General features: G+C 51.7%; 1 protein-coding gene across 6 annotated transcripts in view; it reads left to right on the top strand.

Moving 5' to 3' along the window:
• GPM6B (glycoprotein M6B) overlaps positions 1-17,646 on the top strand; it is a 148,471-nt gene extending 130,825 nt beyond the window's left edge. For 4 of the 6 annotated variants that reach the window (XM_045472605.1, XM_045472603.1, XM_045472600.1 and 1 more), the window contains 6 exons: positions 3,150-3,336; positions 4,882-5,038; positions 9,695-9,866; positions 11,707-11,780; positions 12,663-12,728; positions 15,481-17,646. In XM_045472605.1, the coding sequence (XP_045328561.1) occupies positions 3,150-3,336; positions 4,882-5,038; positions 9,695-9,866; positions 11,707-11,780; positions 12,663-12,728; positions 15,481-15,630 (806 nt within the window). In that variant the 3' untranslated portion in view covers positions 15,631-17,646. Of the gene's footprint in view, positions 1-3,149; positions 3,337-4,881; positions 5,039-9,694; positions 9,867-11,706; positions 11,781-12,662; positions 12,729-13,951; positions 14,528-15,480 lie in introns of those variants that run through there. The other 2 variants (XM_045472601.1, XM_045472604.1) reach the window with 1 other exon arrangement.
• The last annotated feature ends 886 nt before the right edge of the window (positions 17,647-18,532 follow it).

The raw sequence follows: 18,532 nt of genomic DNA, 5'->3' as shown, positions 1-18,532 counted from the left end.
GAAAGGAGAAGTCATTCTTTCCAGCACGCCGCTAGTCCCTTGAGAGAGTCGGGTTGCTGAACTTCAAGATGGCAGCAACAGCATTAAAGCAAGCACGGGGCCCTGTGAGAGCACAGGTCGCATGCCTGTGAGGCTGGCCTGAGCACGTGTCGCCATCGTGACCGCCTCTGCCACAGCCATACCCGCCTGTGTTGCCGGTCGGAGATGCTGCTAACGTTTAGAAAACACATTTAGAAAACGTATTCAGGTCGGTCTTGGTTTCTCTGGGGTAAGTGTGTGGCGTATGACCAGCCTGCCCGTGTTTGAAGATGCTAGCTTCTAGACTGACAGAGAAGGTACAGTGGGGGTGATCCATTTATAGAAGGTTGGATAGCCACCACACGTGCGAGTTTAGCGTGCAACTGACCAGCCAAGGGAGAATACACCCTTCATCCAGCCGTGTTGTTTCCTGTAAATTCTTCCCGTGGCGGATTCCACAAGCTTCTACTCACGTTGGCCAGCAGGGTCCCCGGGAGATTCGTCTGTGTGTGTGCAACCACGATGCCCAACGTGGTGACTGCTGTTCCAAAACTAGACCCACCGCACGGGGGTATCTGGAGTATACCTTTGGGAGTAATTGAAGAAATAAGTTGTTCGGGCAGGAGCCGTAGTGCCACCGGGCCTGTCTGCAGAAAGCTGTGCCCGACCCCTCTCGGATAGGAATTCTGTCCCCTCCTGCTGTCCTCTCCCTGCTACCACCCCCCCCCCCCCACCCCCATGGCTCTCCAGCAGTCTCTGACTCGCTGTCGTCACGCTGTGCTATGATAATTGCGTTACTTGTGTGCCTGCAGCTTCGTGTGGTCCCCTTGAAGGCAAGGGGGACGTGCTATTTTGTATCTGTACCCGGGCCTTCCCAAAGTACCGACTTTGTGAAATCCAAAGTAGAACTCAGAACCCAGCTCGCCTTACAGAGAACAGAATACGTGGCAAGTCAAAACGGGTCTTCCAAAGCCGTGCTTTGTGATGAGAGAACGTTCTGTGGCTGTTGAGCATGTGACACGTGGCTAGTACAACTGAGGAACTGGGTTTTTTTTTTTTCTTTCTTTTTCTTTTTTTGGCTACCGTGCTGGACAGCACAGTCCCAAGGCCACACAGCCGTGTACGGTGAGGCGTGGACACCACTCGTTAGCCAGGGAAGCTGCCATCGATCTTGTTCATCACACCCCCCAACGGGCTGAGGACGGGGGAGGCGGTGAGCGACAGCTATGACACACGGGTCTCCTTGCTCTTTACGTAACGGGCCACGAGGCTGAGGATCATAGTTTGTCTTGCTTGGCTGGGTCTGGACACCGTTTGGACCTCCAGTTGCCGCCTTCTCCCCCCTCATTCCCCAGAAAGTTGTATGACCGACTAAGACGGAAGTCCGTTGCCCTTGGTCCCAAACCTCAAATGTCCAAAGCTCTCGAAGGTACCACCTTGCTAGTGAACTTGAACCGTATTGCGCGCTGGTCCCCATTGTACGTAGTCGCGCGATCCACTTCCGGGAGGTGGTTCTTCATCGCAACAGCCAGCCATCCTTTGAAATAAAAGACAGCACCCTTGCTTATGAAGCCCTGACCTTTCTTATTTTCCAGCAAACTGAAGAGAAATGTGGTAACGAGGGTTTATAGTCCCTTCTTGGGGTGGGCTTAGGCAAATGCTACTTTTTTTTTTAATGCGTATTTATCTCTTGAGAGAGAGAGAGCAAGAGGGGAAGGGGCAGAGAGAGGGGACAGAGGATCCCAAGTGGGCTCTGCGCTGATGGCACAGAGCCCGATGCGGGGCTCGAACCCACGAACCGCGAGATCATGACCGGAGCCGAAGTCGGACGCTTGACCGACTGAGCCACCCCGGCGCCCCAGGCAAATGCTACTCTTGAATGAGATGCCCTCCCCAGTGGCAAAGTCCATCTCCAGCGCTTTGTGCTGGGTCATTTCTTATCTACTATAAAGACCATCTCTGGGGGGGGGGGGGGGGGGCGGGAATACCTAGCTGGCTTAATGTGCTCACCTTGAATCGGTGAACTGCTCTTGATTGCTGTTAAACATCGTAATGCCGTCCGAGTTCGATCTCCCGGACAAGCCATTTACTGAAAACAGCGACGGGAGGTCAGGAGAGGTACCCCCATGACCCCGAGACCAGCACTGCTTTAACTGAAACGTAAAGGTCTCCGAACTGAAAATGTCACCTGGCGCTGCCCCTTGGGAAGAGATTTCTGGACATCTCGAGTTGGTTTTTTTGTTTTGTTGTTTTTTTTAATGAGGAAAAATCTTCTCAAGATGAACCATGAATTGTGGCTCTTTCTCCTTCATTTCACTTCATGGATGCTCATTTTGTCTTTTCTGTTTTTCCCTCTGTTCCTTTTCCTTCAAGTACTTAAATGTCACCCACCAGTTCTGGAGCTTACTCTGCACCACCTGCACTGGGGAGGGTGGGAGGAGGAATGAAGTCTTTGTATTCGAAAGCTGAGGGCATTTGAGAGTGACACAAACGAAACCTGAGCCGACCCACTCGCGTGGACGTGGGTGACTTTGTACTTGTAGGGCCCCCAAACCCCCATCGCCTTTCCACAATGACCACGTTGACCCTTTTCTGAACGCAGCAACAGTGTGATTTACTGTATCTGCTTCTTCTGGTCGCCCAGGAGGTCAAAGGCTGGGAGAAAGCCATTGGCTGCTACGGCAATAGAGGTACTCGAAACCCCCGAGGTTGAGGTTGGGGGGTGGGGGTGTCACTATTGATTCTTCGTGAAACTCGAGCTTCACTGCCGTCCTCTCTTTCGACCTCCTCAGTGGAGTGCGTGCCCCTCAGCGTCCCTGGAGCAGCCGCCTGCCTGCCCTGCCCGCCCCAGGTCAACGAGGAAGGTCTAGAATCGGGAGTTACTCCAGAACGTTTGTCAGTTGGTTGCTCTGTGCTCACCCCGAGCAAATTAAGCTACGTTCCCTCTCGGAGCCCCAGGGTGCTCAGCACAGAGCGGGGCACGACCCCGCTGGCCCTTGGCCCGTTGAGCTGTTAGGCACAGAGCATGCGAGGGGAGATGGGCACGGTAGCGCGTCTCTGCGGAGGTGCGGTAGCGATGAAGACCGAGGAGTCGTGCCGTAACCGCTGCGTTTTCTCTCCTTTGGGTCCAGGCTGCTTTGAATGCTGCATCAAGTGTCTGGGAGGAGTCCCCTACGCCTCTCTGGTGGCCACCATCCTCTGCTTCTCTGGGGTCGCCTTGTTCTGTGGCTGTGGGCACGTGGCCCTCGCGGGCACCGTGGCGATTCTCGAGCAACACTTCTCCACCAACACCAGCGACCATGCCTTGCTGAGCGAGGTGTAAGTACCCGCTTCCCCTTGGAGACGGATTTCAAATGCAACTACCCCGTGACGGTTTCGAAAAGACCAGTGAGCTCTCCTGGCAGGAAACGGATGCTTTCCTTCAAGCTTCCTTGCAGGCAGATGGAAAAAAAAGCACATGAGAGGAGGAAAAAAGGAAAGGGCCAAGTAGGCAGTGAGCGTTTGGCCCCAGGGGCATCCGGGGACTGCAAGGGGGACACACAGGACTCCACACACACACACACACACACACACACACACACAAGCCGTGTACGTGGTGGGGCTGTGGCAAGGTGGTCACGCCAGAGACCGTCTCCCTAGCTCCTAAGTAGCGATGCCGTCCGGGGTCCTTGCGGGAAAGGACCGTCCCCGAGTGCGAGGGACCCTGTTGACTTGCCCCAACTCTCAGCGTGCAGGGGCAGTGTTCTTCCTCCTCCAGGAGAACAAATCCCAGAGCATCCTCTGATGCAGAAAAGGGGACGTTTCAGGGCTTTAGCCCCAAGTCTCTGGCTGCCCATTCTGGAATTTTCAGTGGAGGCCCAGCAGCCCCCTGCAGAGACTCTCCTTTTCTCCATTTCCTTCAGTGCAGTCTTGCTCTTTCCTTGACTGCCAAAGTCTCACCACACGTTTAGGCGTCTTGTGACCATAAGAAGCTTCTCTCCCAGCTGCAAAAGGCAGGAAGTTTTACTGAACAATAATGGAATGATGTTGGAAGAGGCCTTAGGGAATTTTCTTCTTTGTCTTTTGTTTTGTTCTGTGTTCGCAAATGACATCCACAGGAATGTGTGGGGGTGGGGGAGGTGGCAAGGACCCCCAGCCAGGACAAGGCGCTCCCTGAGTGTCAGCTGTGTGCAAGGAAGTCCAAGAAATACCTACCAAAACTGATCCTGGGAGCCGTATACCGATCTAACTAGCTAGTGATCCCAGTCGATGGCTCTTCAACTCCCAAGAAGCATCAGAAAACCCCCATGCCCACGCTTCCACGTGTGATAAGAAGATGAGTGTGCAACTTCCTCCCTAAACAAGCCCCCGAGCACTTCTCTAGGGGCTCGTGAGAGTAACGTTACACACTAGGCCTGGTTGGGAGGCGTTTTGCTATGGCACAAAGAACATGCGGTCCTTGGAGCAGAGTTCAGAGACTGGCTCTGCCCCTCCCTGCGTGTCCTTGGATGAGTCACTTAACTTCGCAGTCGATGCCTGTGTGTCCTTATGCGCCCAATGAGGATTCTGATCCTCACGGCACAGGACTTGGGGCATATTAAAAGATGACAGCTGGGCCTCTGCCCTTGACCAGGCAGACTTCTCCCTTGCCTGGAGAGGTTGTCCATCTGACCCTTGGGCCCACCTTGGGAGAGAGGCCCAGGTTGCTGTGGCATGGGCAGGGAGGCCGGCCTGGAATGCCTAATGAGCCCACGGCAGCCATCGCTGGGATGGGAGGGGTCACGGGACCTGACCACCGTCATGGTCGCCCTCCGGTGGCGCAAACATCTTGCCCTCGCCCCGTGGTCCACTTCCCTTTTCTGGATCTCACCTTCCTTTCCACAGAATACAACTGGTGCAGTATGTCATCTACGGGATCGCGTCCTTCTTCTTCTTGTATGGGATCATTCTGCTGGCAGAAGGCTTCTACACCACCAGCGCCGTGAAGGAGCTGCACGGCGAGTTTAAGACAACCGCCTGCGGCCGGTGCATCAGTGGGATGGTGAGTACGAGCCTCTGGTTATGTGACACACAAGCAGGGCCACGCCCCTGAGCCTCCCTTTGTATTTGGTCAAAGCTATGAGCCGATGGCGGGTGGACGGAGCGTCCGCGAGGCGGATGTTCGTACATTCTAGAGTTGCAGAGATGGAACAATTTCCAACATCTCATTCTTGCTGATGATTAACGCCTGCTGCCGCAGCACCAAGCATTCCCCTTATGAATATACAGGCCGTCAAGGCCCTGATGGTTTTTTCAGATAGAAAGTTCTCACTGTGAAAGGAGGGAACTGCCATGTTGTCTCCGCGCCCCCTTGCGTTTGTCTTGGAACACGGACTGTGGCCCTAAAGACCGTGTGCCGGGATAAACTGTCGCGATTCCTTGGAAGTCCCAGGCACTTCTCCTCCCAAGCACCTGGCGGGGTATTTGCTAGTCACAGGCTCTTGTCCTCAAGAAGCTCGCAGCAAACGCCAGCCCGTGGGGCCAATCTGGCCTGCCATCTGTTTTCGTGCAGCCCACGAGCTAAGAATGGCTATGTGTCCTTAACTTGGTGGGGAAAATTATCCATGGAAATGATGTCAGATTCACGTTTTGGTGAGCGTCGTATGATGGGCACCCGGCCACATCCACGCCGTCGGTGGCTGCTTTCACGCTCTCCCAGCAGAGCTCAAGAGTTGAGACCGAGCCGGTATGTGGCCCTCGGGGCCTAAACTGTCCCCCGTCCGGCCTCTTGCCGGCGGTTGCCGACCTCTGGTCTCGAGGAGGACAGAGCTTAAGAGCTCGTTAAAAGACAGGCTTACAAAGGGCCGCGTCACCAAAGGAAACTCAGTGGTGGGCAGAGAGGCTGGGAAGGAAGAGGCACGTATGGAGTCGGATGTGGGGCACGTTGAGTTCGTAAATGGTGCGTTCACATCAAGCATCTCCCTGGAGTCTGGGCGCTGACGCAACTTTCTGGTCTCGGTGAAGAAAGGACGTACGGTCTGGCTTCAAATGCCAGGGGGGGCCCAGCAGTCAGAAAAACCCTCCTTCCTCCTCGGAGGACCACAGCTTGTAGCGTATTTCCCCGTGAGCAGGTGTGTGCCCCGTGGCACGGTGTGGAGGCCCCGTCTTACCCTGGGTGGCCATGGCCACTGCTCATCCCAGGAGCGACCTTGGTCCTAAGGAAACTACTGAGATGCACCGCCCCTGCTGCTTCCCTCTTCCCTGTCTGGCCCTTGGTTCCTGGCAAGTTTCAGAGTCCTTTGCCAAACAGGCCGGGGACAGAAATCCAGACAGGAGCACAAGGCAGTGGGGCACCGATGCTGCCCGCACAGTAAGGGGGGGGGGGGGTGCTCTGTGGCCAGCTCAGGTGGGGGGATTGGGAACCAGCAGGGGCAGGGCCAAGGCCCAGAAAAGAGCGGGGTGCTCCTGGGAGCCAGGAGTGTGCCCCTGCTGGACCAGAAGGGTCTAGTGAAGAAGGGAGGAAACGACAGCTGCGGGGGACGGGACAGACCAGATCGGAAAGGCCCGGAGTGCCTGGCTACGAACAAAGGTGACAAAGAGGGGCGGGGAGCGGGAGACTCCCACTCAGGAAGGAGAGCACGGCGGATGGCAGGGAGGGAGAGCGAGAGGCCAGTGTGAGGCTGTGTGACGAGCGGCGGGGATCCCAGCTAGGCTCCGGGGACAGGGGACACATTCGGAGTGGGGGCAAGCCAAACGCTAGGGTTGGTGTGTGGGACTAAGCGTGACAGGAGGGAATGAGCGCCAGGTCTCTGGCCTGGTGGCCCGTCGAGGAGGCTGCTTGTTCTTTCGGTGTCAGACCGTTGCTCGTGTCCGCGGGCAGTCACCTAGTGTGTCACCGAGGAACTTGGGCTGGGGTTTCTGGGAACACTGGGGCTGACGCTGACAGACTTGTGGCAGGCACGGACAAGGTGACACCGAGGTTTTAGGGGAAAAGATCCCTGGGGCACAGCCCGGTCTACCGGGGAGACCCAAGCGAAGGAGGCACCACTGCCAGGGAGGTAAGGAATGTCGTGGGGCTCAAGGAGGTGGCCAAGGAGAGCCCCCCCGCCCCCCAAGGGTGCAGCTTGTTAAAACCTCAGGTCCAACCTCTGAGTCACTCTCACTATGCTCCTGTGCTCGGGGCCCACGGCCTATGGCAAGTGGCACCTGCGGCTGGCATCTCTTACCCGGTGAGTTCTGGAAGTTTCTGAGGCAGCCCCTGTGGTTCTGCCCCGGCCTGTGCTGCATCAGGGGCCCGGCCGGTCCCTAATTCCCGCAGCATGACTGAGACCGGGCCATCACTGTCACAGTCTCAGGGCAGGGCTGCCAGAGGCAATGCCAGTGTGGACACCGGTCCTGCGGGAGTCCGAGCCCTGTCTGTGCCCCTTTACTCTTTCCGAAGTTGGATGCTTAAGTGACTGAGCCACCCGGGCGCCCCTCAGCGTGGCTGTTTCACGTTAGGTTCACAGAACAAGGGCCTAAATGAGTGGTGGGGGTTTTATTTTACTTTTTTTAGAGAGCACAGAGCAGGAGGCCGAGGGGCCGAGGGGGAGAATCCCAAGCAGGCTCCACTCTCAGTGCAGAGCCCGATGGGCTCAATGTCACAACCCTGGGATCGTGACCTGAGCCACACTCAAGAGGAGGTTGCTCAGCTGACTGAACCACGCGGGTGCCCTGAGAGTAAATGGATTTACAACTCACAGGGGAAGTTCTATCTCGGTAAACCTGTTATTTAAAAAGAGTAATAGTAGGTGAGTGCTATACAAGTCAGGGGAATGGTTACTTTGGGGAAAGAAATGATTTTAGAAAAAAAGACCGTCAGGAGCCTAGAGGAAAAGGCAACAGAAAAGTGGGGGACTTTGGTCAGCTGCCCCCTCACTTATATCCCTCAAGTTTCAGAAATAAAGGGGTGCAGTCTCTGCCGGGACCTAGGGCACATCTGGCTGATGGACACGTTGGGGACTAAGTGCTCCCCAAGTCCTTACATGGGGTGGCCCGTGGGCTCGGGGCTCAAACGCCTTGCCAGCCTATCGAAGACCAAGACCTCGGCCAGGGTCAACGGGCTGGAATCCCTGAAACAGCTCAGATGATGGTTAGCACTCAAGTGTAAGTTTATGGAGGTACGTACCTTTTCCAGGCATCATGCTGTTGCACACTCCGCAGCCTACAGTGTGACTTTTATCTGCGCTGGGGAGCCAGAAAATTGACTCGCTTGATTGTGATGTTTGCTGGATGGTGGTGGTTGGGAGCGTAACCACAGGACCACGGGGGTCTGACTGTACATTCAAGCAGATCATGGAACGGCCCTGCCCTGGGGCATGTCAAGAAGTTGGCGGTGACGGGGAGGCCTGATGACAGCTGGAGCCAACATGGCGGGTGAGGTGCAGAAGCTCAATGTGCTCCACCCACCCGGAAGCCTGGGCCTGCAAAGCTGCCCTTGGTTCCCTAGAAGGCCTGGGGCACTGAGAAAGCGACTCTGCCTGCTTCAGGCCGCCATGACGGGAACGGGCGCGAGGGGGCGCTGGCCCCCGGGCCCTGGCCTACCTTTTGGAGTCCAGACCACAGCTGAAAGGTTAACTGAGCCGGGAACCCCAGCCCTTTTACAAGTCTCTGTGGTGTTACTAGAAAGAAAGTATTCTTGGGAAGGGTAAGAAAAGGAAGCCTAGTCGGGAGTAGCCCATCCAGGAGCACTGAAACTGCTGAAATCGGCTTCTTTGGATCTCTTTAGAAATGCAAATGTTCCTGACGGTAGAAACGCCCTTGAATAAGAGTGACTTATTTCTGCAGTGCCAGGGGCTTGGGACCAGCAGGAGCTGGCCCCCCCCTCCCCAGGCTGATCGGGGCTCAGCCAGCTCTGTTCCTGCAGTATGCAGAGTCGAGGGAAGCTTCGGGTCTTCAGCATCGGCTTAAAAAAATAAAAGCCAAATTAGAATTCTAAACCGTTGCCCACGAGCTCCGTGGGTGCGCATTCTGAAAATATGAATACCGGGACATGACGTTTTTGGAACAGCCTTTCAAAGTTCTCTGAAAACTGGTAGTCACGGCAGGTTAGGGAGGAAAGTAGAGGGAAATGAGAATTTTATCTTCTACTGTGCATGAAGTTTGTGTTCAAGGCTATTTTAAAGGTTCAAACACTTCACGCTTTTAGTGAATTCGCAGGATCTTGAACCTAGCACGCTTCCTTTTGAGAAAGGGCTTCCTGGAGCTGTAGCACTGGTGCGTGACTGCCCATATGTTGTGTGAAATAAAGGCAGTTTTGGAGAAACTGATAGCTTAGAATTCAGTGGCCCGCCCAAGCCTCCACCGCTCTCCCATGGTAAGTGTGGAACCGATACTTAGGGATGGCCTCGTACCTGGTGCTTGGATTGGCTCTGGAATCTCGGACAAGGGAGATCACCTCCTAGCGTCTCATGTCCTCGTTAGGGAAGTGAGGGCCCTGAACAGCCACGGCGGTGGTGGCTTCGGGCAGTAACGTTCTCCATCCTCTAGCTTTGGAGAGCGTGCCCACCCCGCCCCAGCCCTCCTCCCCTCCACTTTGCCTTGTCGTTCCGGGGGCCCAGGCGGTGCTGGGAATGCATCCCACAGGTCCGGTATCGGGCCCCAACTACGTGAGCCTTCCTCCCGGGGCCTGCACGCTGCCCGGGTCACTGATGATTCTTTCTCCTTCTCCTCGGTTCAGTTCGTTTTCCTCACCTACGTGCTGGGAGTGGCCTGGCTCGGCGTGTTTGGTTTCTCTGCGGTGCCCGTGTTTATGTTTTACAACATATGGTCAACTTGCGAAGTCATCAGGTCACCCCAGACCAACGGCACGGCCGGCGTGGAGCAGATCTGCGTGGATATCCGGCAATATGGTACTTCCTTCTAATGCCCAAGACGACCCTTTCTCCTCTTGTGCATAGGCCTGGACCTTAATTGTTATAGGGCCGTCTTTTTAATCATCGTGATCGGTTTCATTTACTCTTCTCCTCGTATAACCTGTGCTCTGTTTTCTGGAGGGAAACCTCACTTAGGCTCTTGGTTGTAGTTCAAATTTTGGTTATGTGGCGACAGAACCTTTTCCAACTGCTTTATAAAGGAGCTGTGTGTTATGATCAGAAAACACTCCTGGATCTCAAAAGGCTACAGACTTGTTTTTCAAGTTGTTTCCCGTTTTGTACCGCTCCCCTTTCCATCCAAAATATTGCATAGACACTGCAGTCCAATTAATTGCAGTGGCCCACTCTTCAGATCCGGTCTGCTAAAGACGACTAACCTTTATCTGTACTGGAAAACAACATAAAATCCAGACGTACTTTAAAGTCACCAGACTGAACTCTGTCAAAGCCGGTGGCTGGAAACCCCTTGAAGCCTATTTTCTAATGAATGGGATCCTCCCAGCAGGCAGCTAAGGCTGGGTCATTTTGCCAAGCCCCAGAAGGCGCCCCTGCCCCTCCTGTCAATGAAATTGAGAGGCGGCCTCCTAAGTAAGGAGTTTAATTAGTGCTTCTTAGCCGAGATGGTAGGAAATCCTGTTCTTGGCAGAAACCGCGAGATGGGTGGTGGGGGGGGAGAAAGAACTTTTCATTAAAACTGCAGTGAAGATTGCCGGGGAGAGAGGACCATTTCATTTGTGCTGCTTGTTTTTCCCATGGGGCCGGGCTTCAACATCTTTCCTTCCAACATAACCAGAAGCTTGCCCAGCACTGCCCACTGCACTACTCTTTTCTCACCAAGACCAAGGCTCCACCACACTGGTCTTGCTGAGGGTTTGAAAACAGAGGGTAAAGAGGATTTGTAAATAGAGGTCTATCATTGCCTTAGTAAATACTTTCCCTAAAACTTTTTGGCCCTCAGTGATCATATTTTTCAGTCTTCTGTATATGAAAGCACTGTGGAGACTTGTCTTTTCCCCTTCCCCTGAAGTATGAAGACTGATTCGTGGCCCATGGCAAGAAGGGAAGAAATGAGCAACTTTTTTAAAAAATCCTTCCTTACTTCCTGGGAGAAGAAGAGTAACGTTCCTATTTAAAAGCATGTGCTTACTGTGCTCGCTTCGGCAGCACATATACTAAAAGCATGTGCTTACTACGTGACAGCGAACAGAACAGTAACCCAAGGGGCTGTGGCATGGACGGGGAAGGGTCAAGGTTATAGTGAGAGGCACACAGTAATTGGTGTAGACTCCACGGGGTGTCCCTTTCTTAAATTTCCAATTGGATTTTCAATGCCACTGGTAAAATGCAATTGCAAAAGACCTCCAAAATCCAAATTACATAACAAATAACTGCCTTGAAACTCGGTGTACCGACTCTCCATTTCGGGACTTCAGTAACAAGTCCACGGACCAGGAAATGCTTCACGAGGGTGGCTGTCCTCCAGCTGTTTAACTAGAGTTCAGCCGTGGGTCCTAGGGCAAACGGCTTTGGAAATCAGGTTTTACAGATACCGGTGCAACTAAACAAAGCGTAATTTGGAGGGAAAACCAATTCAGGCCTATTTGACTTTGCTCTGGTCCTCCTGTCCGAGGAGGACTCGCTATTGATTCTAAAAAGCCTGGTCTGCCGAGGGCAGACAGGGCAAGTGTCGATGAAGAACAGAGTGGATGATTGATTACCTTGTAACTGGAACCCAAGTGGTGAGGACCATCGAGAGCCCGGGGCACTGCCGTGTGTGCTGATAATGACGAACGTTGTGTTGGGATTCACTTCACAGGTATCATCCCTTGGAATGCTTTCCCAGGAAAAATCTGTGGCTCTGCCCTGGAGAACATCTGCAACACCAATGAGGTAAACCCTTGTCCGGCAGGGGGCCTAGAGCAGTCCCCTGGCAAAGCAGGCTGAGGAAAGGGCTCTTGGCCGTAGACAAAGCAAGAGCCAGTGCAAATGCTAGGAAGGAGAGCTTTTTGTAGACGGCCTTGTACGTAATCACCAGCACTTGGCCATTTGTGACCTAGAAAACGCTAAGGATCCTCACCTAGCGGGCTGGACCGTGGGAAATGGACCGAGAGCTCTCTCTTTGGGCGAGAATTTGAATCCTGCACATCTGGAAATACATGCCACAGGCTTCTTTCACTTTCACTTGGTTTTTCAAAGTAGGACATTTATCACAGAACAAATGCAAATTAATTTCCACCGAAAAGATTCCCTTGAACATGTATCTAAGCCCAATTTCTATCAATCTAGTCACAGTTCATCTCTCGTTCAGCCTTAACTGGCAGTAAATAAATCCTAACCCGCTTTGGTTTCAAAGCAGACCTCAGAATATTCTTTAGGCATCGGTTTATAACTGTCTATAGAAGAACATTCTTAAATGCACCAGTGGGAGCTTGCATATTTAAGAGACTCCTAGCATCAGCCCCTGCCTCCGTCGTTAGCCAGTATGTAAGGTCCATACTGGCTCCGAGCAGGGGCTCTTAAACATGGCTCCACGGGGCAGTCCCGGAGGGCAATTCCACTCCCGGTGGAGGCCCAGCTACTGAGGTTAGACTAGTGGAGGGCACGGCCTGCGCAGCAGTTTCTGAAGCTTCCCGCGTGGTGGCGCGGCCGGGCTATGACCCAGACCCGTGCACGCTGGCACGGAGCCTGGCCGCCGCCCATCGAGGAGAACGAATGGGCAGAGGCCCCGTCCTTCCACATACAGTGCTCACACGGTGCCCTGTTCTTTTCTAGTTCTACGTGTCCTATCACCTGTTCATTGTGGCCTGCGCCGGAGCCGGTGCCACCGTCATCGCCCTGGTGAGTATCGGGCCCTCGGCTGGCCTAGTCTAGCTCCTGGCTTTCCCTTCTGGCAGACAACTCGGGGACGCAGCACTGCTGGAGGGTAGTGGAATTTGGATTCTGTGGGAACAAGACACCTGGGCTGGCCTAGCGCGTGCTTGCACGTGAGGCATTTACTGATTTCTTTGCCAGGAAAGGTTAATTTCCAGCCGGAAATGCGTATATATACACATAGATGCACGTACTGATGTTCTTGTCAAGTGTCCTTAAACACTGAGCCCCTGTTCTGCGGGGAGACCGGGGGTTCGCTTTCGGCCAGCTGATGAACACGTGACCTTGTTTTAGGAGTTTCTGTTTAAAGACAGTTATTTGGTATATACTGATTATCACTGAACCGCAGTACAACTCCTCCCTGACCGAAGCTCGGGTGGCACCTCGGGGTCCTCTTGCTGGCTCGAGACTTTCGAGAACACCTCATTCGGCATGACGGTTAGGAAACAGGTGCACAGCAAAATCACAAAAACCCAAAAAAAACCCGGCACGAACTCGCCCGCAGAAAGGACACTCGTGTACGGTCCGAACCAGGAAAGCACGCAGCGTGGTGCCTCGGTCGACGACAGTCGGGAGACCCCGTCGTCACCCCGGTGCGGCCTGCCCACCGGTGCCTGTGAAAGTGCCCCGAGCAGTGATTTGGGGGGTTAGAGAGTCACTTTAGCATGGGAGGGGAGTTGCAGATAGGGACCCTGCAAATCTTGTGGGGGCGCAAGCCTACTGCGTGTTTGCGTGTACGTGCGCACATCCGGGTGTAATGCCCGAGGGCCTGCTTTGTGATTTCAAGAAATCTAAGATGCGGGGAGCAGGAAGGAAACGTCACGTGCTCTTTAGAGCCCCTGAAAACTCAGAAGGGCCTGTTAAAATCACGCTGGCCACCTGTTCTCTTGCAGAGACACAGGCACAAAGAGGAGGACTAAATGGCGTGGAGGAGGCAGGGTGGGGGGAGACGAGGGGAAACAGGGCCTTTAGCTTCCAGCAGCAGGCTGCGGACCCAGCCAAGTCTTCCTAATAAAGGAAGGTACTGAGGGCGGAGGTGAGGACCAGTGCGGGGGGGGGGGGGGGGGGGGGGGGGGCACGCAGGAAAAGCTGTGTGGTGACAAATGGGGGACAAAGAAAGCCCCGGGGCCGGAGCGGGCACCGGCCCTGACCACCTGTATCTCACTGTCCTGTTTGTTCTCTCCCACCAGCTGATCTACATGATGGCTACTACATATAACTATGCTGTTTTGAAGTTTAAGAGTCGGGAAGACTGCTGCACTAAATTCTAAATTGCCTAAGTCCAACAAGGAGCTTTAGACAGCTCTGCGCGGTAGCCTGAAAGATCACTGACCCCCCCCCCCCCCCCCCCCCCAGATGAAAGCAGAGTCAGATGCTACCGTTTTGCTACAGTCATTTGTACATAGCTTTAGTCGACTCACTTTGCCTTGTAGATTAATAACATGCCTCACCCTAAGTGAATTACAAAAGCATGAGATCTGGCTTATTTCCACGGTGTGAAAAGGATTCAGTGATTTACTGGCATTGGGTGAGCATCCGGTAAAAAAAAAAAAAATTTTCTTGACCTTTGAGGGGTATCTCTAAGTGAAGTATTAACACTCTGTAATACCTGCATTTTCCGTTATTTTTGCTTGCTTGATAACCAACAGGAGTGCTCCACAGGAGATGGAAGACAGATCCGTTCTGATCTGCGTTTTGTTGTGTTAGACTCTGGAAAAAAAAAAAAAAAAAAAGGACCTATTGTAAAGTTGATTACAAAATTTTTTGCTGATTCCCCGGTTCACTGCCCCATACGTGCCCCTCAAGTAAGTCAGCTAGAGGTTTCTACCGGGGGGGAGGGTTCTTCTTTCCGCACACCACAGCCCTCCCTTGCAGAGGCACAGGATGGGTAACCTTGCCCCTGTGTTTTGGCGAGCAGTGACCGACTCCCCATAGCCCGCTCTCAACCTGCACGTAAGATTTTAACGGCAAGAGCAATCGTGCCTGCCGTCGGAAAGCCTCCGCTACGTTGAACAGGAGAGAGGAGGAACTCGAGGTGTAGATTTTGCAGGGAAGACCAGGAAACTAGGTGGGAAAGAAGTGTTTGCTCCATGAAGTGTCAAGGATGAGGATTCTTCCATTCTGTGACAGGCAGGAAGGGCCGTGACCCAACGGAAAAGGTAGCTTGCTGGCTCAAAACGTGTTAACACGGACCGCGTGCTTGTTTGCGTCTAGTTCCTAATTCTATTGGTTTTCACATTCGCGTAAGTTTCCCGTGTTACGTGTGTAGTTTGGCATCTACTCAAAATACACATCGTTCGCTTTCAGGCCTCTGGGGAACTGGTTTTTAGCCACCGACAAGCTAGAACCTTCCACTCCACTTATTTCCAACTCGGCACACGCCGTGTTTCTGAACGTCTGCGCGAGTTTTTAAAATGACTCCCCCCCCCCCCCCACCACACACACACACACACCCCCGCTTCCTGTTTGCTTTTTCTTAACAGCAACTTGGGCCATGTTTTCCAGTTCATCACGTTGGTATACTAACTCTCCTTCCGCCTCTTACTCGTAAGCGTCCTCGGGGAGCTCGCTGCCGGGCTCCGACGGCTCTGCTCGCACGACGAGTATTAATGCAGAATAACCCTCTCCCTTTTTACAGTCGGGAGCGTCTAACCTGCCTCGCAGCTCGCTTTGCCTTCTGCCATGCTCACTAGCCATCATGCGCACCCTTCTCTTCCAGATCCACTTCCTCATGATACTGTCTTCTAACTGGGCTTACTTAAAGGACGCCAGCAAAATGCAGGCTTGCCAGGATATCAAAGCAAAGGAAGAGCAGGAGCTGCAGGATATCCAGTCTCGGTCCAAAGAACAACTCAATTCTTACACATAAACGTTTGCCAGAGCGTTACCGCCGCCGAAGTGACAGTTCTGACACATCCACAGACAGCTGCTCTGCCGTCCAGATGTGTCCCCCCGCCCCCCCTTACCCCCCACCAAACTAATGTAGAGGTACAAACACTTCACTGTCTGTCTCGAGCTGCTGGGAGGGATTTGTAGGAACACCTGCCAGGAGGCCAGTCTTTTTCTTTAGCGCAGATACCGGAGGCTTCACGTTAGCCATTTTAAAAGGCAACACTTGGACAAAACGATGGTTCAGCTTTCTGAGATAGGTGGCCTGTTCCCACTTAGCCGTAGAGCAAGCCTCCCGCGAGAGAGAGGCCACGGGCACGTGGCATACTGCTGGAGCGGGACCGCCGATGGGCCGGCACGAAGCAGTGTGACCGTAAATTCACGTGTGCCCTCTGTCCGCGGGGTTTACCTGGGTAGGGAATAGAGTACCATTTCCGACCGCTGACATTTATTAAACTTGGGTTCCGAGATCATGTGAGTCTTAATGATTGAACTCTTTGTTTCAATTAGCTGCCGTCCCTACCCTTTAAGTCCAGGACCCGTTCCTCTCCCGATCCAGTCGGAAATCTTTTTTTCAAGAATGCTGATAACTATAATTCGGCTACACCTACCCTTGAGGAAGCTGGATTGTGGCCCATCGACAAGCTTTCCAAAGCCAATTCTATACTAGCTTTCCTCTAATCCAGTGGCCCAGGTGGCGTCGTCGTTCCTGGGGAATAAATGTCAGCTCTGCCTTAATGAGTATCTGTTTTCAATTTCTAAGAACTTCATTTTACAACAGGAGACCCCCAAATCCCTCATCGCCCTTGGTTCCACAAATGTTTTTCTGAATTAAGAAGTGTTACCTTATTAAAATGACCACCGTTCTAAACCATTTTTACGTGGTCTCAATAGCAAGTTTACAGTTTCATACCAACTATCTAAAACCGAATTACAAATAGACCACAGACCTCCTACTTTTCTAGACTTGAATACTTCAGTAGTTTAAATTAGGGTTGGTATTTAGTTCCTTTTTTTAAATCTAAATCATTCCTGGAATAATAAAAGTTTGATGTTCAGCAAAAAAAAAAAAAAAAAAAAAAAAAAAAAAAAAAAATCCACCTTGTTTAAGCCATTTTCAAAAGAAACTTGCCTTCTAAATCATTCTGTTCCAGAACATTAAGTGATTAGAGGTATTGGGTATTAGTGATGGTAAACTTTGTGTTGCTCTTTATGAAATGATACATATAACCGTTGGGTGCATCCGTGCTTTTAAAAGGGGCTGCATAATATAGGATTAACTCTGTATATTCATGTTAAGAATTAACTTGTGGTTTGGCTGTTTCCTGGATTTTAAAACATACACGTGTGCAGAAATGTCTTAAGATGAAAGGAAGCATACCTTTGTCAAGATGCTATTAAAATTGAACATCAAGGATAAGATTTCATTTGGATTCTTTTTGTTGTTGTTGTTAATGCCTAAAAATGCCTATTTGGATCTTGACTTTTTTTTTCTTTAATTGGGAGAAGCTCTCTTCTATGTAGAACAGTTGTTCCAGAATAGCTAGTTTTGTTTTCCTGTTGCATGACAGACTTCAATATTTTTTTTTTTTTTTCCCAGCAGTGGAGGTGCTGTTAGAGTCCAGTGTTCTAGAAGAGGCAGTGTCTAAAGCCTAATTTTACTTTTCTAATTCTGGTAGCTATTACCAAGAATTTTTGAAAGTTTTGTTTAAGTAGTCTAATATTTTTTATGTAAAGAGCATTAAATTTTGCTATGTATAAATTTTTGTAACCTAACAGTGAATCAATATTTTCTATCAGTGCCAAGGGCTTCCTGTAGTTCTATTCAAGTGTTACAATAAATATTTGTAGATAATAGTCAATACTTGTGTATGCTTATTTTAAATATCTATTTAGGTGGAAATAGTTGTGGATGTACTAAGAGTAATGCAATAAAAGTATAGCTTCACTCACTTGCCTTTTTACCATACATAAAATACTATCTTTCTGTGTCTGCGGTACGGTGTCATTTTTAAACAGTACGCATAATCGACATCTCACATGTGTATGGACATCACATTTCTACGAAAATGCTACCGACAGCTCTAGAGTTCTGTGAGGGACTGATACTTCAACCAACGAAAGCAATTATAGGCATGGGGTTAACACAAAGCTCAGGTTTGGGGAAAGTAAGAACAAGGACCATCCTTCCTGAGGGTCTGGGCACCCGTGGCTCCTGTACAAACCCAAAGTGTCAAAGTCTACTGAAAGAAGATGTATGCAGGAAGGGTAAAAGATCTCCATCCAACAGGTACTCTCTACAGCAGCAGAGCTTAGTGTGTTACTTGGGATTTTCATTTGACTGTCTGCTTCAGCTACTTACCTGTTGGCACGAGTCTGCGTTTGGATTTTCTTCACCTGACCTTTCTAAGCCTCAGCTCTTGTCCCTTACTGAGACCTTGCCTTTCTAAATGAGGTGCCACCTCAGGATCATCACCCTTCCCTAGGCTCGGCAGGAGAACAATCAGGAACCCAAGGAGGATGCTCTTTGCCACACGCCCTAATACCTCCTGTTTCTGTGGCATTTTGTGCGATGGTTATAGGAGTCCCCTGAACAATTAGCTATGTATAAATCCTGTCTAGATAAGATCGCGTGCAGTCTTTTAGTTAATGACAGTAAATCCTACCACGAAGTAGTGGAACCTCTAGAAGGCAGAGGAGCGATTTTTCATTTCTCTAGTTTTACCTCGTGAACTTGACTTTTTAAGAGATGAACATAAAGCCATGAGTCCATTAAAGAATGATAACTGGGGTGCCTTTAGCGTCCCACTCGATTTTGCCTCAGCTCCTGCTCTCACAGTTCATGAGTGAAGTCAGGTTTGGCAAAGTCCTTTTCCCCAACC

This window comes from Leopardus geoffroyi, chromosome X, assembly GCF_018350155.1.
Source record: "Leopardus geoffroyi isolate Oge1 chromosome X, O.geoffroyi_Oge1_pat1.0, whole genome shotgun sequence".
Taxonomy (NCBI): domain Eukaryota; kingdom Metazoa; phylum Chordata; class Mammalia; order Carnivora; family Felidae; genus Leopardus; species Leopardus geoffroyi.
The sequence above is the reverse complement of the archived record's forward strand: the minus strand, read 5'-3'. Positions and strand labels throughout refer to the sequence as shown.